The 26,799-nt window shown below is 42.5% G+C and overlaps 1 protein-coding gene across 3 annotated transcripts in view; it reads left to right on the forward strand.

The window, feature by feature from the left end:
• TMEM164 (transmembrane protein 164) overlaps positions 1-26,799 on the forward strand; it is a 129,260-nt gene that overhangs the window by 92,701 nt on the left and 9,760 nt on the right. For all 3 annotated transcript variants that reach the window (XM_031944928.1, XM_031944926.1, XM_031944927.1), the window contains exons 4-5: positions 11,774-11,840; positions 16,459-16,537. In XM_031944928.1, coding sequence (XP_031800788.1) covers positions 11,774-11,840; positions 16,459-16,537 — 146 coding nt within the window. The remainder of the gene's footprint in view (positions 1-11,773; positions 11,841-16,458; positions 16,538-26,799) is intronic.

The raw sequence follows: 26,799 nt of genomic DNA on the forward strand, positions 1-26,799 counted from the left end.
AGAGCAAGAAAAGGAGCTTTTTAAATAATAGAGGTTAAACAGCTCCAGCCAGTTTCCAAGGTAGCCTCTTGCCATCAGAATGTGCTTGCCAGGATTTTGAGTCCTTCAACCACTATTCATACAGTATGGATTTCAGCCTCCCCCTTTTTTTAAATTTAAAACTTAAATACAAAATAGAAAAAAAAAACAGAACGTGAGAGAATTCAAAATATAAAGTAAAAAAATTTCCATTTCAAGAAAGCCTAAATAATAAATAAAACACATTGTGTTCAGAGTTATCCATCTTTTCTTTGCTTCCTTGCAGGTTTTCTTTTGTTCTCTGCTGTTCATTTTTTACTTTATTCTCTCCCCACCCCCTGCAGAAGGCTACCATTAAGCATAGAAATTACACCTATACACAGATACATATAGATTCATATGGATCTATGTAATACCATACAATGTTTATTTCTCCTCTGTTTCTCTGAAGGTAGATAACATCATCCTTCATAAGTCCAAGTCTTTCCATATATTTCTAAATACACCAACTCATTATGTCCTACACCACAGTAATAGTCCAACCTTATACTGTCAAGCAATTTTAAATAATCTAAAACAATATTGATTGCTATGGTTGACATATTATGTAGTCTCCATATTTTTCTCTTTTGATTAAATCTATTTTAGCTTTAACTTTGAGATCATGATTACTATGATTACTACTACTGTATTTCTCATAGATCTTGTATGTCTAATTTTTGGTTATATTCAGGTGGATTTTTGTTTGTTTTTTGCAATAAAAACCTAAGAATCTGACAATTCATTGAATTTTTTTTTCATTCGAGATTATGCTTAACTTTTCTGGGTATGATATTTTCAGCTGCAACCACAGTTCTTTTTCTCGTCAATATATAGTGTTCTAAAACCTATAGTCTTTTAATGTAGCTTCTGCTAGGTCTTGTGTGATTCTTATTATGGCTCTGCCATATTTGAATTCTTTCTTTCTTGTTGCTCGTAAAATTTTCTTCTCGATTTGGGTTTTTGGAATTTGTCTATGATGTTCCTATAGATTTTCCTTTTAAGATCTTTTTTAGGTGGTGATATATGGATTTTTCTATTTACTTTCCATTCTTCTTCTAACACTTCAGGACAATTTTCTTTAATTATTTCTCATATTATTGTGTCGTTCTTTTTTTTTTTTTTTGTAGCTTTCAGATAGTCCTCTTATTTTTATGTTTTTTCTTCTTGATCTATTCTCCAGACCCACTGTTTTTCTATGAGATGTCTCACATTATTTTCTATTCTTTTCATTTTTCCATTTTGTTTTATTATTTCTTGATCTCTTATAACTTTGCTGGCCTCCCCTTTGCACAATTCTGGTTTTCAAAGAGCCATTTTCTTAAGATTCTGGATCTTTTTTTTTAGTTGATTGACTTTCTTTTCATAATCTACTTGTTTTTCTCCAGTTGTTCTTAAAAAAAAACCTTTTCCCTCAATCTGTCTCATTTTATCTTTTTTGAGTTCTGTGAATTTGGGCAGGTGACCATTTGGTGTTACTCTTTTGGATAAGAAAGGCCTTTTTTACTTCGATATTCTCCTCTGAAGATGAACTCTGGTCTTCTCTATTCCCATATTCTTTATCCTTTGCCTGCTCATTTAAAAAAATTATAGTAGCTTGTTAGTGTAATCACCTCTAAACCTGAGTGTGGGGAATGGCTTCTCTGGTCTCACATCCTCCTTCAGTTCTCCCCTCTGACCTGGAACTACAACCAAGAACTCCACCCTCCTGTAAGTACCCACAGCCAGCAGCATCCTGTCCCACTGCTTCTGCACTCAATGTGTATATGCTGGTTCCTTTTTCCCTACTGCCACTTCTCAGAAACACAGCTGGGCCTGTGTCTCTTATCAGCAGAGGTTCCCTTAATTTTCTCTGACTCAGACATGGGACTCCTCATACTGTTGGAGAACATAGAAATGTTTGTATCTAGGGCCAGGGCTACTATCTCCAGGATCATTTCTTGCTGATTCAGTGGAACTAGCCTGGAGGTTTTTACACTTCCTGTGGGCCAAACCTCCATCCCGGTATCTTTCTTCAGATCTTCTCAGATTGTCCCAGGAGGATAACTGTCCTGCCCCAACTCTTCTTTTTTATGGTTGTACATTCTCCCTGAGGTGCAATTTTGTCTTGTTTGTCAGGGAGATCCAGAGAACTTGCAGGTTTCTGACCTCCTCTGCCATCTTCCTAGAATCCTCTTTAATTCCAGGTCTTTCACCATTCTGCCTGCTCTTCTCCACATTTTCTTCATCCTACATCAGATAAATGTCCTTCCCCAACTGGGTTTTTCAGGACTAATTATTCAGGACTAGCTGTGTTCTGACTGCGGCCACGTACAATGAAGCTATCCACTCATCCAAACTAGAACTCATCGTTGTTTTCCCTGTACCCACTCCTTCTCCAAACTTGCCTGTTTCTGTTAAGGATCCCACCATTTTTCCATTCACCCAAGTTCAAGATTTTGGGATCCTCCTTATCACTTTCCCTTAATCCCATTTCCAGTCAATTGCCGGCAACAAGCATTAATTAAGCGCTTCTGGTGTGCCAGGCGCTATGTTAAGTGCAAAGAAAGGCAAAAACCAGTCCACGTCCTCAAGGAGCTCACGTCCTAACAGGAAAAACATCATAAATATGCTGTTGTTTAGTCATTTTTCAGTCGTGTCTGACTCTTTGTGACCCCATTTGGAATTTTCTTGGCAAAGATACTGGAGTGGTTTGCCATTTCCTTCTCCAGCTCATTTTACAGATGAGGAAACTGAGGTGGCAAACAGGGTGAAGTGACTTGCTCAGATCACATAGCTAGTAAGTATCTGAGACCAAATTTGAGCTCAGAAAGATAAATCTATCTACTGCAGCACAATCTAGCTACCCTATCATGTACATGGCTCAAGATGTGGAGTATATGGAAGGCAGTCTCAGAGGGAAAGCCATTAGCATCTTTTCGTTCCTACTTCCTCCATATCTTTTCCTTTTTCTTCACTCGTAGAGCTACCACGCTAGTCCAGAGTTTCATCACCTCTCTCCTGGACTATTGCAATAGGCTCCTAATTGGTCTCCTTGCCTCCAGCCTCTTCCCACTCAATACATTCTCCATGCAGCTGTCAAAGTCATTTGTCTAAAGTCCAGAGCCAACCATGTTATCACTGTTGAAGAATGAACTCAGAATTCTGTTCTGACGGCTTCTCCAAGGCATTCTTTTTCATTACTTGCAGCTTCAAGAGAGGAAACATTATAAACTCAGGCACAGAGCCTTAGTGTTACAAAGACTTTTCCAACTGCGTGAAGCTAAACAGTTTTATGGTCTTTGGAGAAACAAAAGATGAAACAATGGTAGTAAATAAGCAAAAGAAATCTGCCCACTTGCATCGATAGGGCACGATGATTGAATTCTGATGGGAACATTCTGGGACCGAATAACATTTTAGCAGATAAATTAATGACTGCAATTGATGCAGGTGCTTCTCCATTGTTCTGCCTCCAGACAGCAAGATTTCCCATGGGAAAGAAAATGTCTTATAATCCCTCAATGGAGCAATAGCTAGCCTACCCAAAATCCTTTACAATAAATTGCAGCTCTCTAGAAGCACAACGAAATAAGGTGAACCCAGAGTCTTGATCGTATACCACTTTAGTAAAACATCCTCATTGATTCCCTTTTGCTTCTCGAATTAAAAAAAAATCTTCACTCTGACACTGAAAATCTCTCCTGGTCTAGCTCCAAGTGACCTTTCCAGTTTGAGTTCATTCTGCTCACTTTATAGGTTCTCCATCCCAATCAAGTGACCTGCTAACTGTTCTCTGTATATGAACGTTCTATTTCTTGCCTCTGTTATTGCTTCCTTACCTCCATTTTAGAGATAGCTTATAGCTCAACTACTGTCTCCTACATCCTTACTCTTTTCCTCTCAAAATTCCTTTATAGGTACTGTTTTGGTGTCATATCCTCCCCAAAGAATATAAGCTCTCTGAGGGCAAGCAAGAACTTTGTCTCCCCATTATCTTCTACCTTAAAGATGTTATTGTTGCTCAGCTACAATTGCTCACAACTCTGTCTGACTGGGTTTTTCTTGACAGACATACTGGAGTGATTTGCCATTTACTTCCCCAACTCATTTTACAGATGAGGAAACTGAGGCAAAAAGGGTGAAGCGACTTGCCTGGGATCACACAACTAGTGTCTGAAACCAGATTTGAACTCAAGAAGGGCCTGACTACAGGCCCAGCACTCAACCCACCACAGCACCATCTAGTTGCCTCATAAATTAAGGCTACTTCATACATATTTGTTGAATTGAGGATTGCTTGCTTTACAATCCTCCCATGAGGAGGGTCCACGACTCTCTCCAGAGAGAGTCCGGCATTCCTCCCTTTCCTTGGCTGGATGTTTATACAAGTCCCTTCACGGAGGATGCTTTTTAGCTGAGTCACCTAGAGTTGGATTTTTCAATTCTCCACGTGTGGTCTGGCTTTATGTTAAGAGTAAGTCCATGGCAAGGGGCTCTTTTGTGTACTTTTAGCCAAGCACATAGAAAAGATGGGTAGTATTCTCATTTCCACTCATCCCCAAATAAATTTATAATAATGTATAGCTAAGAGAGAGTGGATGAGTGGCAAAAGTGGGCATCTTAGTGGTAGATGACTATTGATTTAGTCCGGGGAAGCTTCACTGGAAGAAATTTGAGCTCTAATGTAAAGGATAAGATTGGTGGAGAAAAGGGGGAGAAAGAATCGAGGATATTGGACCAAGCCTAATGTTGGGCTGCTAGGGTCTGCAGTGGACTGGCTGCAGGACTTGCAATTGGGAAAACCACAATTTGAATAATGCCTTAGACACACCTGCTTGCCTTACTATATCTGCATCTACTTACAGTTAGGTGACCACTGGAGAAAATACTGGGCCTGAAGTCAGGAGGATCTAAGTTCCAACCTGGCCTCAGACACTTACCAGCTGTGTGACCCTGGGCAAATCACTTTACCCTGTTTGCCTCATCTGTAAAATGAGCTGGAGAAGGTAATGGCAAACCACTCTAGTATTTTTGCCAAGAAAAACCCAAATGGGTACAGGACTAATCAACTAAAGAACGACTTGCTACATGACCCTGGGCAAGGCCGTCAGCCTCAGTTTTCTCATTTGTCAAATAGGGATATTAATAGCACCTGCCTCCCAAGGTTTTTGTGAAGATCAAATAAGACCTGCTTTGGTGAATTGCTTCTCAAATCTTAAAGTACTGTATGAATGCTAGCTAGTATTATGATGATGAAGCTATTTTTGGCACATGGGAGCTACCAGCCGGGACAGAGGGCTGCTGGTCTTATTTCTGGGAAGTATGGAGAGCAAGGAAAATGTTGTTGTGACCCGTGTAGAGTAATTTGCTAAAATTAAAAACAGAGGAAAAACAAATTGCCCAAAAAGAAAAATGAAAAGGGAGAATTCACAAGGAATGGAGAAGAAATAAAGAAAGATATCGGAAACTATTAAACCCCAAATGGATCCCCCTCCCAAGAAAACTTAAGTGAAATCGACAAACACTAATAAAAATAGAAAATGCCCAGATTAACACACAGGAAATAGGAACCCTAAACAACCTGCTTAGAGAAAACAAGCTGTGAATGAACTCTCAAAGAAAAAGAATCCCCCAATCCAGGTGGACGTAAAAGCAAATTCTCTCCAACATTTGGACAATAAATAACTTGTATGCTATATAAAGTGGTCACCCAAGAAAGGGTGGCTGCTCAGTCAGAGAGAAATAAAACAGAGAAAGAAGACATAAAATGACTATCACAAATATTGCTGCAAAAATCTGATATAAAATGGTATCCCAAAGAGGACAGCAATATATAGTCAATTATTTATTATGGCCATTTGGGATTTATGTCAGGAAGGTAAGAATGGATCGAAGTGAACAAAATTATAAATATTAATAAAATATCATTTTAATAAAAATATTCTATTGAACTCTTACCTCCTCAATGTGAACATGACCCTTCTTCCCATGATGTAGAGAACAGCTTATTCTGGTTTGTGTACTTCCCAAAGCAGCAACAGGGGATGGCCACATTTTCTTTTGATTTACTACTCAGTTATCCATTCTAGCCTGACTGTGGGAGGAAGGCTTTAATCAGTGCAGAGAGGAGACCTGGTTGGGACCTTATTTGTAGGGGAAGAGCTAAGGGACAAAATCCAGGGTCACCCTTAGCTAGGATAGGGCAAGGTGGCTGAAACTCCAGAGGATTGCTCAGTGTGGAATAGATGAAGCCAGGGGCCATCCCTTTCTCCATTGAGGCTGGGCTTCCCTAGGACTTTAGCCTGATTGGTGGAGTTAAAGACGGCCAGAGACTTGGCTTGTTCAGGAACCTGTATCTTTGGACCTGAGCTAAAGCCAGCCAGCAACATGAGGGGAAAGGGCTTCTTGGCAACCCTTATATTCCATACTCTGTAAGCCAAACTATCAACAATTATAGGAAAAAATGTTGCAAATCACTAATAATCAAAAACAATGTAAAACAACTGTAATTTCACCTGGGAATGATTGCAATAGATAAGGATGATAAACTCTAGAAGAACATAGAGGGGCATCTAGGTGACGCCATAGTGGATAGAACATGGCACGGAGTCAGGGAAACTGCTTCCCGAGTTCCGATGTGACCTCAGAAACTTCCTAGCTATGTGACCTTGGGCAAGTCATTTAACTTTGTTTGCATGGCAAAGGACTCCAGTATTTTAATCAAGAAAACCCAAATGGGATCACAAAGAGTTGGATAGGACTGAAAAATGATGAACAACAAGAAGAAGAAGCTGTGAATTGATTGGTCCAACCATTCAGGAAAACTATTGAAAATTACTGATTAAAAAAAAAAAACATTTATTAAGCGCTTACTATATGCCAAGCAAGAAAAGTCACAAAACCGTAATCATATTTGATATATACATTTGATTTGACAATACATACTTGAACGTATGATTCTACTATTGTAGGTGCTATCTAAATGCTCATCCCCTTCCCTTTTCCTACGTCATAAGACATAAACAAAATATTTTCAAAAGAAAAAGCATAATTTGTACCGAAACATTCGAAAAAATGCTCAATTTCATATCCTATCCATCAAAGTAGCAAAATGTATGAAAAGCAGTGCGAGTCGACGGTGGTGGGACGTGGAGAAACAGGTACACTCATTCATTGTTGCTATAAACTGGCAAGGATATTTCTTAGAGAGCATTCAAGCAGAGAGTAGGAAGAATTTCTAAAATAATCATACCCTTTGATGCAATAATTCCATCATTGGGAATAGATACCAAAAGTGTTATTAAAAACAAACGGGGATAGCTAGATAGCACAGTGGATAGAGTACCGGCCCTGAAGTCTGATTTCAGATCCATCTCCAGTCACTTAACACTAGCTGTGTGACTCTGGACAAGTCACTTAACCCCAACTACCTTGCCTTCTCTCCCCCCCAAAAAAAAAGCTGTTCAGAGATTTTCATAGGAGCAATATTGTAGAAGAAACAAAGAATTGGAGCCAAATGGCAAACAATAAGGAAATTGATGAATAAATTAATAGAGTGAATTTTTATAATGCAATTAGGAGTAACAAATTTGCAGGATAGAAAGAAAATCTGAAGCAACTTTGTGAGATAATACAAGGTGAAGAAAAGGACAATGAGAAAAACAGGCCATGCACAAGCTAAATCCACATAAAAGAAAAATGGATGAGAAGAATCAAAGAGCAGTCCCAAATAGCAATACTTGGCTTATCTGTTTGCACTCAACATTGTCCCGTGCTTCTGTTGAATGGGGCAATGAAGACCAACAACAGTGTAGACAGAAATGCTTGACTCTTTTGTTTGTTTCCTCTGCCAAAGAGACCTCTTTGTCCTTTGGAATCGAATGGACAAAAATCGATAACGGGAAACCGATACCCAAGATAATTCAGGAGATGGTAAAGGAGCACGTAGGTGTCGTTGAGGAATTCTAGAGCCCTCCCCAGGACGAATGGCATCCTCAGGTTCTCATCGCCTTGGCAGATGGGGATGGCTGAACTATGTGGAAAACAGGAGAGGTACCAGAAGATGGGGAAAGGGCAAATGTCCTTCTGATAGCTGCAAAAGGGTAGCAAAGAAAGCCTGCAAACCATAGGCAAAGGAGCATAACTTTAATTCCTGGAAATTTTTTAGAATGCATTATTAGACTTATTTATGAATGTCTAGAAAAGAAAATATTAACTATATAAAGAGCCAATGGGACTTCATCAAAACCCGGTTGTGCCTTTTTTTAAAAATTAAATTAGAAAGTCAGGAAATGCGATACATGTAGTCTATATGGATTTTTAGCAAAGGATTTAATAAAGTATCCCATGGTCTTCACGTGCAAAAAATGGAGAAATGCCGATGATCATACAGTTGATTGGATCTACAAAAAGTTGATTGGATGGTCAGCACCAAAAAGTATTTATTGAATGGTTTGATGTCAACTTGACAGGAGGTCTCTGGTGAAGTGCCCCAAGGATCTGTGTTTGGCTCTTAACAGTTGAACATTTCCTCAGGGACCTGGATAAGAAGGTGATAGAAGGAAGGCTCATCAGATCTGCAGATAGCACAAGGAATATCAACTGTAATTCATGACGGTCAGGATTTGATACCTTGGGAAGAGAGAAGAAAGTCGAAGGTCTTTCCTCCCTCCTCCCAAGGGCTCTATTAATAAACTTTAGGTGGTCTATAAACTTGAATGAAAAGCATTAGAAAAAAATTTCTAACTGAACTTTGTAATCTTCTTTAATTACTTAAAAATATTATCCTGATGATTCAGATCAGTTCTAATAGTCCTGTGATGGAGAGAGCCATCTACACTCAGAGAGAGGCCTGTGGCAACTGAGTGTGGTTCACAACATAGCATTCGCACTCTTTCTGTTGTTGTTTGCTTCCATTTTGTTTTCTTTCTCAGGTTTTTTCCCTTCTTGAACTAATTTTTCTTGTGCAACAGGATAACTGTATAAATATGTATACATAGATTGGATTTAACATATATTTTTAACATATTTAACATATATGAGACTACTTGCCATCTTGGGGAGGGGGTGGAGGGAAGGAGGGGAAAAGTTGGAACAGAAGGTTTTGCAAGGGTCAATGTTGAAAAATTACCCATGCAGATGTTCTGTCAATAAAAAGCTTGAATAAAAAAAATTATCCTGAGAGAGGTCTATATGCTTTAGCAGACTGCCAAAGGAGTCCTCGAGGTTCCAAGAGAGTTGGGGGCTAATAAGATGAAATTCAGTAAGGCTATAAATGTAAAGTGTTAGACTGGACTCAAGAAATCAACTTCAGGATTCTATGTCTGATGAGGATCAGTTGAAGAAACTGGGGGTTCCTGGAGCAGAGAAGTCTCAGGTGGATTGTGGGAGTCTGGGTGGGAGTATACACGCTGGCAGTGTCTTCAGGGCTTTAAAGGTCTATCATGGGGAAGAAATATTGGGCTTGCTTTCTTTGCCCCCAGAAAGCAGAAGCAGTAGCAGGGGGGAGAGGCTGTACAAATTTAGGCCTCGGAGTAGGAAAAATTCCCAAGAAGCAGAAAGTGAATCTGAGAATCTAAAGGTGAAATGGGCTGCTTCGAGATATGCTAGGTCCCTTGACCTTGGTGGCCTTTAAGCAGATCACTCGTAACACATGTTATAGTGGGCGTGATTTCTTTCAGGTGAGGATTGAATCCTGTGACTGCCTTTCACGGTCTGTGATTCTGCAGCTTTGATCAATCATGACTTAGAGGACAGATAGTAAAGGATGCTTCCCTCTTGACATCTCAAGATGTCTCTATCTTCTCTGCTACCTGTGGAAGGAGAGTTTTCCTAATCAGCAAGGAGGGGTGGTTTCCCATTTGTCTCAGAGCCATCCATTGTTTTCTAGAGGTCACGGTGAGACAGACACTGTTGCACGTCCGATGGGATCATGCAGCCCACCTTTGCTCCTGAAGGTTATTAGGAATAAGCTCAAACACGTTGCCCCTAGCAGAGTGAACTGTCTTGAATGAGAGATGAGGCCCCTTAAAATTGTTCCCAGGTTTCTCCTGAAGCAGTTTCCTCGCTTTAAAGCTACATGAGGTCAGCAGTACAACTCCAATTGTCCCCATTTTAAAAATGAAGGATCTGAGAAAACCACATAGCTTGTAAAGGTCAGACTTGGAGCTGAAAAATAGGACTCCAAATCTCATTGTATCGCACTGCAGGGGGCTCCCCATGTGTTGTCTTTTAGTATGGAACAAATATTGGGCACCGTAGGCTAACCGGAGTATATCTGTCTCGTCATATCTGATCAGATGATCAGATACAAGAAGCCAGATCCCAACAGGAGCTGGTGCTGAGTTGTTTTTCAGTCATTTCCTACTCTCCGTGATCCCATTTGGGTTTTCTTGGCAAAGATACTGGGATTTTATTCTTCAGTTTGTTTTACAACTGAGGAAACTGAGGCACACAGGCTGAAGTGACTTGCCCAAGGTCACACCGCTAGATCCAGATTCGAGGTCAGGAAAAGGAATCGGGAAATCTTCCCGATTCCAGACTCAACACTCTATCCACTGTGTCACCTAGCCATCTACTCTAATGGAGCTAAATAATGATAGTGATAAAAATAATAAGCCTTACTGCGTGTGCCATTTTTCCGTATACAGATGGTGGTTCAGAATGAAATCACGACCCTTTGAAAAGTCTCTCTACATGTACTGGGCCCTCACTGCCACAAAGCAATTTTTTAAACCCTTTCCTACTTCACTCTCTCACTCTATAGCTTCTCTTTTAGGTGGAATAGAGAGCTGGAATCGGGAAGATCAGAGTTCAGATCCTTCTTCGGATATGTATTAGCTGCATGACTTTGGGGAGTCCACAGATTAGGATTTTTGAGCTGGAAAGGATCTCGGACCTTCATTCTACAAATGAGGAAATAGAGATCAACTTTCTCAGGGTTACATGGCTAGCTACTGTCTACAGTTGAATAACTGAGCCATTTAACTTCTCAAATTGGCTCAGTTTCTTCATCTGCAAAATGGAGACAAATAATCGTACCCATTTCCCTGGATTGTGGTGAGAATCAAATGAAATAACATCTGATCCTCGCAACAAGCAATTAAGGCAGATAGTAGAGGATAGAAGGGCTTGGTGTGCTACAGTGCTACAACTAAACAACTTCAAACCTAAATTGTTCTGGCAGTATGAGTTCCTCCCACCCTCCTATACTATCCCCTTCCCCTCCCTCTCAGTAAGAAATGCCATCATCATCATCATCATCATCATCATCATCATCATCATTCTTTTTGCTGAGACAATTGGGATTAAGTGACTTGCCCAGGGTCACACAGCTAGGAAGTGTTAGTATCTGAGATCACATTTGAACTCAGGTCCTCCCGCCTTCAGGGCAAGTGCTCTATCACTGCGCCACCTAGCTGCCCCAAATGTCATTATTATTAATAAAAGTTTGCTCTTAAGTGTGAGCTTTTGATTAAGGAACATACGTCTTATTTTGTAACTGAAAGAAACAATCTATTGGCAACTCTGAAGAAATGTTAAGGAAGCTAATGGGCTCCTCAGAAAGTGTCCATTTCCACAGAGCACACGTTTCCTTGGTGTAAATTGGCCCCCAAGCGTGAGTCTTCCCCCAGGTAGGAGATGGGTCACGCTTCCTAGTCCAGGCCTTCTGCACTCTTTCCCGTTTCCCAGCAGACCATAAGTGTAACACGAACTTCTCCTTTCTCTTTTTCAGGCTACAAATGCACATGTTGAATGGGGCGCTACTTGCATTGCTTTTTCCCGTGGTGAACACTCGCCTGGTAAGTGCCGGAGAAGTAGAAGTCTCAGCGAGACGTCATGTTTGAGTCCATCCTCTCTTTTTAGACGACGACTTTAGGTGTCTGCCGATTTTGGTGTACTATCAGTCACTCAAACAATCATTTCTTGGGCACTAGTGCTAGGCACTGTGAAGCCTGCTGGTCCTGGGCTATGAGGTCTCCCAGTGAGTCTTGAAGACTCCAGTAGATAGAATAATCAGCCAAAAGATCAACATTTATTAAGCACCTACTATGTACTAGACATGGAGGATTCAGGTGCCTCTTAGTTTCACCCAGTGAAGTGAACGTGCCTCTAAAAGGTTCTGAGGATTTCAGTAGAGACCAGGCATAGGAATCAGTCAATCAACAAATGTTTGTTAAGCTATTGTGTTAGATACTGAAATACAGATGCAAAAGTGAATTTGTCCCTGCCTTCAAGGTACTAGACAGGATCATCTGGCAAGCATTTATTAAGTGCCTACTGTGTGCATACATATGTCTTTCTTTTTCTTTTTTATTATGAAATTTTTTATTAAAGCTTTTTATTTTTCAAAACCTGCGTGGGCAACTCTTCAACAGTAGCCCTTGAAAAACCTTGTGTTCCAATTTCTTCCCCCTTCCCCCATGCCTTCCCCTAGATGGCAAATAGTCCAATATATTAAACCAAATATTAGATCTCTCACAGCAGCCTTGGCAAGTAGGTTGCAATAATATGATACAATGATAGGGTAATCATTATCTCCTTTCTGTGGATGAGGAAACTGAAGCAAACTGAGGTTAAGTAACTCTTCTAGGGTAACACAGCTAGGAAGTGTCTGAGGTTGGATTTGAATTCAGATTTTTCTGACTCCAGACTAGGTAGATGTGAGAATGATCAGTATAGGGATGACCATTAAATTTCGGGGAGCTAATGAGATCACCGAAAGATGTAGTGTATTGGGAGAAGAGAAGAGGGCCCAGTACAAGTGCTTCAGGGGTGGGATCTGGAGGAGAATCCAGCATAGGAGGCAGAGAAGGAGCAATTGGATGAGTAGGAGAAGAACCAGGAGAGAAGTGGTGTCCCGAAAACTTAGAGGGAAGAGAGCATCAAGTTGGAGAGGCTACCGGCTGTGTCAGAGGTTGCAGAGAGGTCATGGAGAATGAGGATTGGGGAGAGGTCATTGGAGTTGGCAACGGAGAGCTCCTTGGTCTTTGTGGGAACAGTCTCAGTGGGTCAGAAATGTTGGAAGCCAAATTGTGAGAGGAGAGAAAGTGGAGTCACCTATTGTACACGGCCTTTGGAGGGAAGGCAGAAGAGATTCAAGGTATAGCTGCTTTGGAAGGATCAGGTGAGGGTTTTTCCCAGGTTAGAGGATATGCCAGTAAGCAGGCAAAGTGAAAATAAGGGAGAGAGTGGGGATAACCGAAGGAGCCATCACTGGAGGAGACGGGATGAATTCAAATCCAGTTTTAGGTGCTGAGTAAGGGTGTGACCCTGGTCAAGTCACTTAATGGCTGTCTGCCTCAATTTCCTCATCTGTAAAATGAGGGTAACGATAAGCACCGTTCTCCCTGGATTGTTGTGGGGAACAGATGAGGTTGTAAAGTGTTGTGCAAGCCATACATTGGTATATAAATGCTATTATTGTCGTTGTTATGGACTGTCCTGGCCAAAATTAATTTACCATCAAGTGCTTCTCTAGGCAGTTGCTAGAACCTGAATCAGGTCTGGCATGGGAGAGCCAGCTCAGGCTAAGCTCCACTGCCATGGCCCAAAACTTCTTCGTGTGTGTGTGTGTGTGTGTGTGTGTGTGTGTGTGTGTTGGGGTTAAATGATTTGCCCAGGGTCACACAGCTAAGAAGTGTTAAGGATCTGAGGTTGGATTTGAACTCAGGTCCTCTTGCCTTGAGGGCCAGTGCACTATCCACTGTGCCATATAGCTCCCTTTAGCTAAACTTCTTACACTGTGAGTCATGACCCCATCTGGAGTCTCCTAACGAATGTGGCCTCATGAAATTACGATTTATGATCAGTAACTCTTTGGTTTGAATACCTACTTTATATCCCTATATACCCAGGGCCATGTCAGATTTTCTGAGGTGAAAAGGGGTCACAAGTAGAAAAAAAAAGTCCAAGAAGCCCTGATCTCGCCAGCAAGAACCCACTGCCGCTTCCCATCTGGGATATGGAATCTGAGGTCTTTGTAAAGACCCCTTAAAGTTTCTAGTATTAATCCAAGCATAACAGAATTACTTTAAACAGATTTCCTCTCACTTCCGCCATTGATGGCTTTGGAACTTGAACTTCCCCTTTGTCAGACAGGAGTATCCAGTCAAGATTTTTCTTCCTTTTCCCTCTTGGGTTTTCCCCCTTCTACTTCTCAGAATATCCTTAAGAAACTCTCTATGACTTGGTCAATATATTTGTTTGTTCTCTTCGGAGTTCCTCAAAGCGTCAACTTTTCACAATCTGTTTACTTCTCAAAGGACCTTTACTATCTTCATAGAGTTGGATGAGAGAGAATTTGGGCATCATGGCTGACGCTTCCTATTTTTGCAAAGGTTTTCTTCCCATTCCATCCTGCTCAAAAATTTTTATAGTCCTAATTATAGTCCCTTGGGGGGTAAATCTTGTCTTCGTTTCTCATAGCTGGCGACAGTTTTTTCTTTATCCTTTTGCAATTTAATTATGATCCAGCTAGTCATCTTATAGCTTGGCTTCTCCTTTGGATAATCCCGTGGAGTTTTCCTCATGGTATTGGAACAAATTCCAAAACTTTCTTTGATTTCCTGAAATAGCTTATAAATGTTACTTCGTTTTCCTAAGTCTTCTGGGATGTCAGTCATTCTGAAATCATTGTGCCATGGTCTGCCTTCCATAGTCTAGTCTCCGACTAGAGACCAGTTTGTTTTTTCCCAATCCCTTGATTTTTTGTTAAACTTGTATTTCCACTTGATCAGCTTCATCCTGTGATTTCATTTTCTCCTGTGGTAGTCTTGCTAGGTGGCACTGTGCCAGATTTGGAGTCAGGAAGACCCAAGTTCAAATCTGGTCACAGGTAATTCCTAACTGCTTGACCACGGCAAGTCACTTAAGCCTCTGTCTGCCTCAGTTTCCTCATCTGTAAAATGGAGATAATAATAGCATCTACCTCCCGGGGCTATTGTGAGGATCAAACTAGATAATAATTGCGTGTCTTACACATAGTAGGTGCTATAGAAATGTTAGCTATCATTATTCTTTGAGATTTTGGATTGTGTGTGTGTGTGTGTGTGTGTGTGTGAGAGAGAGAGAGAGAGAGAGAGAGAGAGAGAGAGAGAGAGAGATATTTTGGATTGTGTCCTCCCTATAGATGAATTTCATTTCAGTTCTTATCCTTTGCGTAGGTGTATATTTCCCAATTCTTGCTTACTTTCCTTCTCTTGATTCCCTTTCTTTAAAGCTCTTCATTTGGTCTTGTGATAGTCCGAGCTTTGCCAAATCTTGCGTAATTTTGAAAAAGTATTGTTTTTCCACCTGGACACATTCCTTGGGAGAGCCTTTGTAGTGGTTTTTTCCCCCTTTTAATCTCCATTACTTCTGGTGTGTTGGCTGATCTAATTGTAAACAGCATTTTCTAAATGCGATTAATTAGCACCCTGATTTGGTCATGGTTTTTTCTTGTGTGGTTTTCTAACCATTTCTCTTCTCTTTGATGATTCTATCTGTTGAGGGGCTTTTTGGGAAGAAGGGAAAGAAATCTTGAGGAATTTGGCACCTACAAACATGCCCATGTCTCTTCCATCTTTAAAAACGCCCATTTGATCTGTCCAGTTCCATTAGCTTCTGTCCTGTCTCTCTCCTCCCCTGATGAGGAAGAAACTCCTTCAGAAAACCATCTGCATTTATTGGAGAATAAGGGAAGGGAATAAGCATTTATATAGTACCTACTGTGTGCCAGAGGGCAACTGGGGGCACTTCAGTGGATAGAGTGCTAGGTCTGGGGTCATGAAGACTCGAGTTCAAATCTATCCTCAGACTTTTACTATTTGTGTGACCCTGGGCAAGTCAGTTAACCCTATTTGCTCAGTTTCCTTATCTGTAGGATGAGCTGAAGAAGAAAATGGCAAACCACTCTACTATCTTTGCCAAGAAAACCCCAAATGAGGTCCCAGAGAATCAGACGTGACCAAAAAATGATTTAACAACACTCCTGTGCCAAACACGGTGCCAAATGCTTTACAAACCTTATCTTGTTTGATCCTCACAACAGCCCTGGCAGGTGGGTGCTATTATGATTTGCATTTTACAGTGGAGGAAACGGAGGCAAACATGATAAAAATGGTTCACATGGCCAGGAAGTATCTATGGTGAGGTTTGACCTTGGGTTTTATTGATCGCAAGGCCAGCATTCAGCCAATGTTCCACTTAGCTGCTTCCTGGTATTAGAGATTCAACTTGTTCTGCTTGACTCCAGGTAGCAGAAGTAGGAGCGGTAGATTGGAGTGACAAAGAAGCTAACTGAGGCACGGTCCAAAGATATGGACTGGACCTATCATCCTCTCCGTAATGGGAGGATTCTCTCTCAGGTGTGGCCATGGAGGTTCTGTCCAATCCCTTCAATGAAATACTTCCCTGATTTCCCCTTTTTTTTCTCCACAGCTGCCCTTGGAGTTGGAAGTTTACTATGTTCAACACATCATGCTCTATGTGGTACCTGTCTATCTGCTGTGGAAAGGAGGTAAGGCTCATTCGGGTACACTTGGCCCAGTCTAGACTCCCTGGGGTCTTAGAAGAAGTGTCAACTCCAGGGTCCCCACATGGTTTCATGAATGGGGCAAAGGTCAAAGAAGAAAAAGAGAAAGGCTCTGGATTGGATTTAGGGTCATATTGTTATTTACTTAAATATATGTATACACACACATATATATGTATGTATATAAAAAGCAGGCTAGATGTAAGATAGAAATGAAACAAGGAAAGAAGGAGGGAGGGAGAGAAGGAAGAAAAGGAGGAAGGATAGAATGCAGGTAGATGTGTCAATAGCTATTAGATAACTAACTAACTAGGTAGGTAACTAGCTTGGTAGATCAGTAGGTAGGGGCTAAGTGGGCAGATAGAGAGATATGAGGTAGAGATAGGAAAAAAATGGATGGCTGTTATCAATAGGTAAATAATAGACAGACAGACAGATGGCTAATACAATCGTAAGGCAGCTCCTCTCCCAAAATGCAGTGCTGACCCCGTGAAGTCAGAGAGGGCTGTCTCTCCTGGCAAACATCCCACTCGGGAGATTTTCCTCCATTTGCCTGAGCAGTCTTAGGAAGCACCTCGGGCTTAGTGTAGTTCGTGCAGTTACAAATCGGGACACAATATTTATCTGGAGGAGTTAAGAAATCGAATCAAAGGTCTGTTTGTCGTGTAAAACAGGCCATAAAAGAATGGTCTTCAGAACCCACCGGTGAGGTCTTACCCACTGGCGGAACTCTCCATCACAGCTTTAGTTTCTGCTTGTTGTATTTCCAGAACAAAAAGCCTTCGGCTCCCAATGGTCTCCACTTCCACCTTCCCATTACTAGGTGATAAAGCTTGATCAAGACCGTATGACCTTGGGTTTTTAGCTTTCAGATTAGCTGTAGATTTAGGCCTTGGTTGCTAGTTCAATTGTAGTTTAGTTACCATTTGAAACTTAATTTCTTGCTTCCACAATAATAGTACTGTGCAGAGTTTGGGATTTTAAACCCCGCAGACCTTCCCGTAGGAAGATCCCACTGCTAATCCACCCCGAGCAAAGATTGTGCACTAGAATTTTTCCAGTGGAGAAGGAGGAGATTTGCCTCTCCAACCCCCCTCGTTTCCCTAGTGACTGAGAGCACGATGCCAAGGTGTGGGCTCTGGATGTGGCCAAGGAATAGAAAGGAACCGGTGAACCCATGGAAAGGTCACATCGGTAAGCTGGTTCTTATTGACGCCGTCTTTTAGCCAAGGAAGGGGCAAAGCAGCCAGAACCTAAGGAATTTGGGAAGAGAAGAAGTAACCATCATCCTAAGGGGCAGAAAGAATATTCCACAGGTGGCAGAGAAATTAGAGAGGTTTCGATCGGACTGGATATTTATGACCTTGGCTGTTTGAGCCTCAGTTTCCTCCTCTGTGAAACAGGGAGAATAAACCCTAAGGGTATAAAAACAGTGAAGTGTTCAGGAGTGAAACTGAGCTAAATTGGAAAGCTCAGGGCCTGGCAGCCTGGCATCCATGAGAAAGGACGCTGGCTGTTATTCTGTTTCGACTTCAATTATAATCCAGATGGATAATAACACCCGCTTTCCATGCGCATCCTTGCCCATCGGCTTCACGTGGGTCACGTCTGACCCGACCCAGTTTGATGAACACATGTCCCCTCGGTTTAAGACGGAAAGTGGAGCGAGTCAGAGCAGAAAGGAGCCTTGCGGCCTGACCCCTTAGTTTCCAGGCCCAGGGCCACACAGGGAGTCCTGGAACTTATTTATTTTTAAATGAAATTGTCAAAATTAATCTCTATTGATTAAAATTTTCCCCCTTCACTGGCCATTATCTTTCCTCCCTCCCCTTCCTATAAAATCATGTCTTGTGAGGAGGAGGAGGGGCTGAGCTCCCTTTCCCTGGCAGGGAATTTTGCCCTTTTGCTCAGGGACCAGCCTCAGCAGCCACTTCATTCCCTGACAGATCCAAGTGGGCTGAGAATGGAGGAGAGGGGAATGTGGCGGCAGGGGAGGAAGCCAAGCAAGAGGCTGGGGGAGGTTTCTGGCTCTCTGCTGCCACCTGCTGCCCTCCCGAGGGATCAGCAGGCTGGAGAAACAGGCTTTGCCTGGGAACAGGGAGCAGAGATGAGTTTGTGGTCAAGAGTGGGAAGATTATTGCCCTGTTAATTAGGACATTTGAGGCTTTCTGGGCTTTTGCCTTTTACCAAGTATTTAAGGGAACTACTCAAGAGAGCCTAGATAATTTTCCTGCCTGTCAATGTATTATCAGATGGTTAGATCTGAGATCTCCAGCCGGAAGGCCTTCTAGTCCATTTTACAGAGGAGGAAACTGAGGCCCACAGAGAGCTAGTGACTCACCCATAGGCTTCTAGCCCTAGAGCTGTAAGGGTCCTCAGACTTCACTGAATCCACATTTGCACTCAGGCCCTGTGACTCCCAAGTTCTGAGCTTTTTCCATTGTAGCCTAGTATCTATCTGTAGTAGTAGTAGTAGTAGTAGTAGTAGTAGTAGTAGTAGTAGTAGTAGTAGTAGTAGTAGTAGTAGTAATAATAGTAGTAGTAGTAATAATAGTAGTAGTAGTAATAATAGTAATAATAGTAGTAGTAGTAATAATAGTAGTAGTAGTAGTGATAGTAGTAATAGCTACTAGATAGTAATAATAGCTAACATTTATATAACACTCACTGTGTGTCAGGCACTGTGCTAAGCATTTTTCAATTATTAATCTCATTTGAAATGATCCCAACCTGGGGCATTACCACTGTGTTGCCCCATTCAAAAAAACGGAATGTTTATCTTTCTACTTATTGATTAAGGCAACAGGGCTTACTGAAAACTTTTCCCACTGTCCCTCCTACTCAAAGGCAGGATCTGGACCCATGGGGAGGTATGGATCCTATTGGTTTGTCTGCCTGGCCTCAGAATCTGACCTGAACTGAGAAGAAGGAAACAAGCATTTATATAGCACCTACTATATGCTCAGAACTGCATTAAGTGCTTTACAAATTTTACCTCATCTGATCCTCACAGCCAGCAATGTTATCATCCTCCTCTTTTTACAGCTGAGGACACTGAGGCAGACAGAAAGTGTCTGAGACCGGATTGAATCCAGATCTTCCTGCCTCCGGGCCCAGGCTGCAGGTTCTATGCCATCTAGCAGCCTCAGTCCTAGGCCTCTATCTGCACTGTAATGTCCAGACTAGCTTTCTGGGGGAGTGCAGGGGGCAGGAGAGCCAACAGGAGGCTGGTCAAAAATGGAATGTCCCATTTACAGTCCTTCTTAGCCCTTAGTACAATCACATCATTACAGCCCACTGAGCATGTGTGAACTAGAGAATCATGACATCACCACACTAAGTACTAAGTATATATGGGAACTAGAGAACCATCATCTCATCCATTCCACTGAGTTAACACCTTGTTTCAAGTAGACTTGTCCAGAGTTCTGGCCCTCTGCACATATGACCAAAGCTTCAGCTGCTTACCAGAGACTCCTCTTCCTGGGGTCTGGGCCTGAATGCAGAGCCGGCTCCCTCCTTCCTCTGATGAGCAAAGCTGGGGGATTTCAGCCCCCAGCCATCCAAAAATGTCAGCTCTCGGTCGTCAGCCCCATGATTCTCTTTCTCTGCTAACGTGAGCCCACCAATAGTGTCTAAAAACCCGACAGACAGACTTTCTTGATAGCCTGGGCTGCCAGGCCTGAGCCTCACTAAAGCCTCCTTTTGGGGGCCACTTTCCTGCCCTTGGTCAAGCCCTACTCCCATCTACCCTCTAAGTGCTTATCTGGCCTCTGCTCTAAGACCTCCAGTTGGGGAGTAAGGGAGAAGGGAGAACTCAACACCTGTCAAGGCAGCCCCTTCTGCTCCCAGACAGCTCCAGTTGTTCCTAAGGTTTTTTCTGACATAAAGCCTCTGTGCCTTCCTTGCATCCCTCTTGGTTCTACGATCTAGGCCCAAATGGAGCCGGTCTGATCCCTCTTCCACATGACACTTTCCATCTCCTTCCCTGTGTCTGCTTTTGCCTGGGTCACCCAGTCCTCATGGGGTATGGACGGGTGGGTCTCCACCAATCATCTTCCTCCCCACTCTCCTAGCCAGAGCAGCATTCATATATGCTTTTGAACAATGGTTCAAATCCTCTTCTCAGACACCATCTTTTTCTCCCTCGCTCCCTGTTTTTGCATAACTTGCATCCCTCTTTTTTAAACAAAATGATATTCTATCTCTTCCAATTACACGTTAAGACAATTTTTTGGCATCCTTATTTCTTCACAATAAGGACTGAGAAAACAACATAACGAAGAAGCCCGACTTTCACTAATAAAAACCATCTACTATTCAAAAATTAACCAACCTTGAAATACCCAGAGCCTGTCTTAGGACAATTAGAAACCTGGAATGGAAGGATATTACACGATGATTGATGGCTTGGCTCAGTAAAGAATAAAAAAGGTGCTACTTTCCAAATGATTTTCCATACATAATGTAACACCAAAAGATTGCTTTGCACAACTGGCTAAAACCATAATCGAATTTATATAGAAAAACAAACAGACCCGTTGAAAAGAAAAACGAATGAAAGCCGTCTTGTACTCCCGGGCTTGAAAGCATATTAAAAATCGGTTATCACAAGGAACTATCTGGAACAAGTGAAAAAGGGAGAATGAAATAGATCAATGGAATAAACGAGCGGAGGCAGATGGCCAAGCAAATGGTGGACCAAAGTGTATTGTTTGATAAGCCTGGAGAAAATAAGTCCGAGGGAGGATTCGTTGTTTAACAAAAGGACGGGAGGGGGGGGTGGGATTGGTTGGCAATTTGGTGGGGAGGTGATTTCGATCTTGCACAGTCCGCCTCAGACAGTTCCAGCTTATAATGACCCGAAACATTAAAAGAAATGATTAAAAAAAAGATGGAAGAAAACGGGATGAGGTTTAGAGAGGGGAAATGATGTTCTAGTCGGCGAATAAAAGGGAATTATTCAGGCAAGATAGATGTGCTTGATTACATTAAAGTAGAAATTTCTGTGTAATAAAAAAGCATAATTAAAAAGGAAAAGGAGACCGAAAAGAAATGTTTATGGCAAATACACGAGGCCTGAATAAGGACAATCACCCGGTCTGCTTGGGTCAAAATTAAAAACTTGGCATATGCTATTTGTAAAGAGCTGCCAAACATCACAGAGGTAACTTTTTTTCTCTGGTGGATTAATTGTGAGGATATGGACAAAATGTCAAAAGAAGAAATTTAGCTTGTTTAAAAAAAAAAAAAAAGAACCCAAACTCACTTTTCCTGATGTTAAGTCTCGGTTTACCTGCCTGTACCTCCTCTTGCTTCTGCAATTTAGGCCCAAACTGAACAGGCCGTCACTGTGGAATGGATAGCGTGATGCTGGACAGGGTCAGAGAGACCTCCATTCATAGCCCACCCTACTTAGACACTTACAAGCTATGTGACCCTGGGCAAGTCACCTCACCCCAGTTACTTCATCTATCTGCTTTTGAGGTCACTTCTGGGATTTCATGAACTTGAAAAATCGCTCAAAGTTAATAATAATTCATGAAATTCACATTTGAAGTCACTTTAAGGTACTGTACCCTCCTCATGCAATTGGGGGAAAAATGAAAGGGATGAAACTCAGTGGTGCTGGTTGTGAGGGGGAATGGGCCCACTCATTCCTTCTTGGTAGAATTGAGAAACATAGAGGGGAGATTCTTTGGGAGGAGCAGAATATAGAAAGCTCACAAATAATTGCGTTCTTTCACCATTGTCAAATAATATAGCCATTGTTATAGTATTATATAATAGTTATATTATATTACATATAATCAATAGTTATATTATAATATAATAATATTATATAAGACCATTGTCGAGAATAAAGGGAAAGGGGGAGGAGATGCGTGTTTTTTGGTGTCTACTGTGTGCCAGGTACTGTGCTAAGTGCTATTCAAAAACTGCCTCATTTGATTCTCACAACACCTCTGAGAGATCGCTGCTGTTATTATTATGGGCCCCATTTTATAGATGAAGAACACTGAGGCAAATTGAGATTAACTGGCTTGCCTGGGTCACACACCTAGGAAATGACCAAAGTGATTCCCGTCTTCCTGATTCCAACCCCCACCCCCAGTTGGAATTTATTCACTGTAGCACCTAGTTGCCTCTAATAAACCCTGAGTATTAATTAGTATTATTATTATTGCAGAGGCAATTGGGTTAAGTTACTTGCCCAGGGTCACACAATTAGGAAGTGTTAAGTGTCTGAGACCAGATTTGAACTGAGTATTATTATTATTTTTTTTAAAAGTATAGCTTTTTATTGACAGAACCCATGCCTGGGTAATTTTTTTACAACATTATCCCTTGCACTGAGTATTATTTTTTAAAAAATCTGTTCACAGATGTTCAGAGCAGCATTACACAAGAACATCATCAACATCAACAAAAACAAAGCCTCCGGAGTTAATCCTTGGTTGTTTAGCTGTTTTTCAGTTGTGTCCTACCCCACTTGGGGGTCAGGATAGAGCAGTTTGCCATTTCCTTCTCCAGCTCACTTTACAGATGAGGAAACTGAGGCAACCAGGATTAAGTGACTTGCCCAGGGTCACACGGCTAGTAAGTGTCTGAGGCCAGATTGAAGTTGAATGAGTTTTCCCGACTCCTGGTCCCCTGCAGTGCCAACAAGCTGCCCCAGTCAAACTAAATGACCAATAATAGAGAATGGTCAAACCACGTGCGGGACCTTAGTGTAATGGTGTTCTTTCACTTAAACCAGGCTAGCAAATTGGAGGAATGGGAAAAACAAATCTGAAGAGACCTTTGTGAGATAACGTAACATGGAAAAAGCAGAACCAGAAAAAGTAGACACACACTATCTAACAACAACAGTGACTAGTATTTCTATAGCACCTGCCATGTGCCAGGCACTGTGCTAAGTGCTTTACAAAATTTACCTCATTTGATCCTCACAAAAAAAACTAGAAGGTAGGTAAGTGCTCTTATTATTCCCATTTTACAGATGAGGAAACTGAGGTTTAAAGAGTGACTCGCCCAGGAGCACGCAGCTAGTAAGTGTTGGAGGTAGGATTGGAGCTCAGGTTTGCTAATTCTACCAGGCTCAGTTTTCTGTCCATTGAGCCACCTGATCCCTTCTGTATGAGGGAAAGGATGAACAATTTCCCTCATCCCCGTTACCAGTTATGGCTCCTGGTTAATGGGATGCTGACAGATGATAACTGAGAAGAGGCTTACTCTGCTTCTGTTTTCTCTGCCAAGGAGGATGATATTTGGACTGCAAAGAGCAGAACAAAAGGGACTTATGGGGAGTTGGTCCCCAGATCGCTAAGGAAACGGTAAGAGAATAAGTCTTCAGCTGCCCCGGTGAGATCCGAGGCACCGGGACAGCTACATCCTCAGCTACCACAAGACCCAGAGGATGGGGCTGCTGAGCCAGCTCTGTCTGTGCTTTCTGAAAGACTCTTGGAGAACAGGAGAGGCCAGGACTAGAGAAGAGTGGGCATTGTCCCATTTTCAAAGAACGGAAGACTCTGATCCCTGGAAAATGCTTAAATGTGGAGATTTTGTGAACATTTCAAAAAGACCGATTTCAAAGAGCCAGCATGCTTTGTTTCCTTTTTGCCAAGGCTACGAAACCAGTAGCTCTGGAGGGCTATAGATAGCTCAGCTAGGTTTTAGCCTGTATTTGCTAAAGGATCCCCCATTTTTCCTGTGGTAAAGGGTGAGATGAGTTTGATTAGAAGCATTCAGAACTGCCAGGACGCTCAGAACCAGAGGACTCATCAATAGTTTGGGATCAATGAGGCCGGAGGTCTCCAGGGGGTACCGGTGTCCCAGGGATCTGCGCTTGGCCCAGAGCTGTTGAGCATTTTCATCAATCACTTGGATAAAGGCATGGATGTCCAACTTTTTAGACCACACCAAGCTAATAGAACTGACACGGAGAGAGATCCGGAAGGATCTTGACAAGCCGAGTATTGAGCTAAATCTAATGACATTTGTTAGGAATAAATGTATGGATTCCAGAAGTCATTTTTGCAAGTATGATGTGGGGGAGCTCTACTTAGACTACACTTGGTCCGAAAGAGCTCTAGGGGTGTTTTTAATCGGACAAGTTGTAGAGAAGTTATCGATGTAGCATTTATCGTTTGTCGTTGGGTAGCCAAAAGACTGGATGTTATTTAGGGCTGCGTAAGATGGGCCTAGTGTCTGGGAGAGCAGCTGGATGGTGGATGGAGGTCTTGAAACCGGGAAGACTCATCTTCCCGCACTCAGATCCGGTCTCAGACGTTTACTTAATCATTACTGTGTGATGCTGGACAAGTCATTTAACCCTGTTAACCTCATCTGTAAAATGAACTGAAGAAGAAAATGGCAAAAACCATTCCAAAATCTTTGTCTACAAAACCTCAAGAAGGACGAGGGGGGATGTGCCTAACAAAAGACTGAACCACAACAGAACGGATGTAGCTCGGGAAAGGACTGACTCCGTGGGGTGAACAAGAGGTAGAGATGAGAATATCTCAGAGCTTCCAAAATCAACAGCTTGAATAACAGAACCTGACGACTGAACACCCCCTTGGCCTTCTGGCCTTATTTAATAGGCCTGCCAGATCAGACTGTTCTAAAGGCCCTGATGTGCTCAGCTCTTCACTCCGTGCCTTTTCTTCCATCTACCTTTCTTTCCTTCTATTTTCCATCTATTTCTATTTCTGTTTTTCCATCTATTTCTTTCCTTCCCTCCCTTCACGTGTTGGATTTCCTGCTCACGCTTGAATGGCTAAGAAGGCCACCTTTTACTCAGCCTTGGTCTCTCTCCTCTTCCCTACCCCCGTCCTCCCATAAATAACGATCTTCCCTCTTGCATTTTCTCTCCCATCAGTCTCCAATGGCATATCATGTGTAGTAGAAGCGTGGGTGTCTGGCTTGTCCCCCAGTTAGTTCCAGAAGGGCTAAGGCTGTATCATATCAAAAAGCCGTGTCTCCCTGGGCACCTAACACATGATTGTCACTTAGCAAACAGTTGAGTGTCAGAGGCAAGATTTGAGCCCGGATCTTTGACCTCCAGCACTCTCTGCACCCTGTGGCTTCTGTGTGCACTGGAAGGAGTTGGAAGCCTTCGGGGGGAATTTTTAAGCCCATAATCTCGGGCACATCTCCTCTCTGTACACTTTGGACAATAAATACAGGGCTGCCATGAGAATCCGATGAGCTCAGCACTATGAAAGCCCCATGGAAGTTCCCATCATGGCTGTTATTCCGATCATCATCCCTGCGGGCGAGAGCCTTGTGCTTCGCCTTCATTGACGATGGCCGAGAGCCTACTGAGCCCTCACGGGCGGGCTGGGCTATGTGTTCCTTGGGTGGGAATCATGATCCAAGCGAATTAGCGAGGGAAGGATCCAAGCTCTCACATTTTATATGTGGTCACATGTTGATGTGGGTCAAGGGCCAGTTTCAATTATACAAGCCCTATTTGCTAGTAGGTGGCGCTGCAGTGGATAAAGCACCGGCCTCCAAATTAGGGAGACTCGTGAGTTCAAATCCAGCCTCAGACTCTTATTAACCATGTGACCCTGGGCAAGTCACTTCACCCTGTTTCCTCATCTGTAAAAGGAACAGGAGAAGGAAATGGTGAACCGCTCTCATAGCTCTGCCAAGAAAACCCAGAGGGAGTCATGACGAGTCTGGCATGGCAGACTGAAGTAACTGACCAGAACTTCCTAGGACGGGAACTCCCTTAGTTTCTCTGTTTTGCCACCCCCAGAAATGCTATTACGGGTGTTTCTGCGTGTGCGAGTCCCTTTTCCCCTTCTCTGATCTCTCAGGGTTTAGATCTGGTCGCGGTATCTAGCCAGCCTCCCTTCTCCCTCCTCACGTATGCTTCCCAGAATGTTAGGCAGGGAGCTCTGCCGATGCAATTGTGTGCCCAAACCCTGGTCCAAGGCAAGTAGGCCTGCCTTGACATCTTGTCAATGACTAGCAGCAGAAGGGGGAGCTATTTTTAGGTTGGAGATAGATGGAGAGATCATGGGTTCTCTCATCCCAAGGTTGGGCTTTCTTGAAGGGCACGGGGACCTAATTAACAGAGCAGGTTAGATGGGTGGCAGGCAGATGACATATTCCAGGGAAGGACCTGTCAGAAAACCCTCATCAGTAACTTCTGTTTCAGCACTTCTGCCCCTCCCATGGGGCCCGGAGCCTTTACCTGGCCCTGCCTGGCTCTGGTTTTCCTCCTAAGCCGG

The sequence above is a fragment of the Sarcophilus harrisii genome, chromosome X, assembly GCF_902635505.1.
Source record: "Sarcophilus harrisii chromosome X, mSarHar1.11, whole genome shotgun sequence".
In the NCBI taxonomy this organism is placed as follows: Eukaryota; Metazoa; Chordata; class Mammalia; order Dasyuromorphia; family Dasyuridae; genus Sarcophilus; species Sarcophilus harrisii.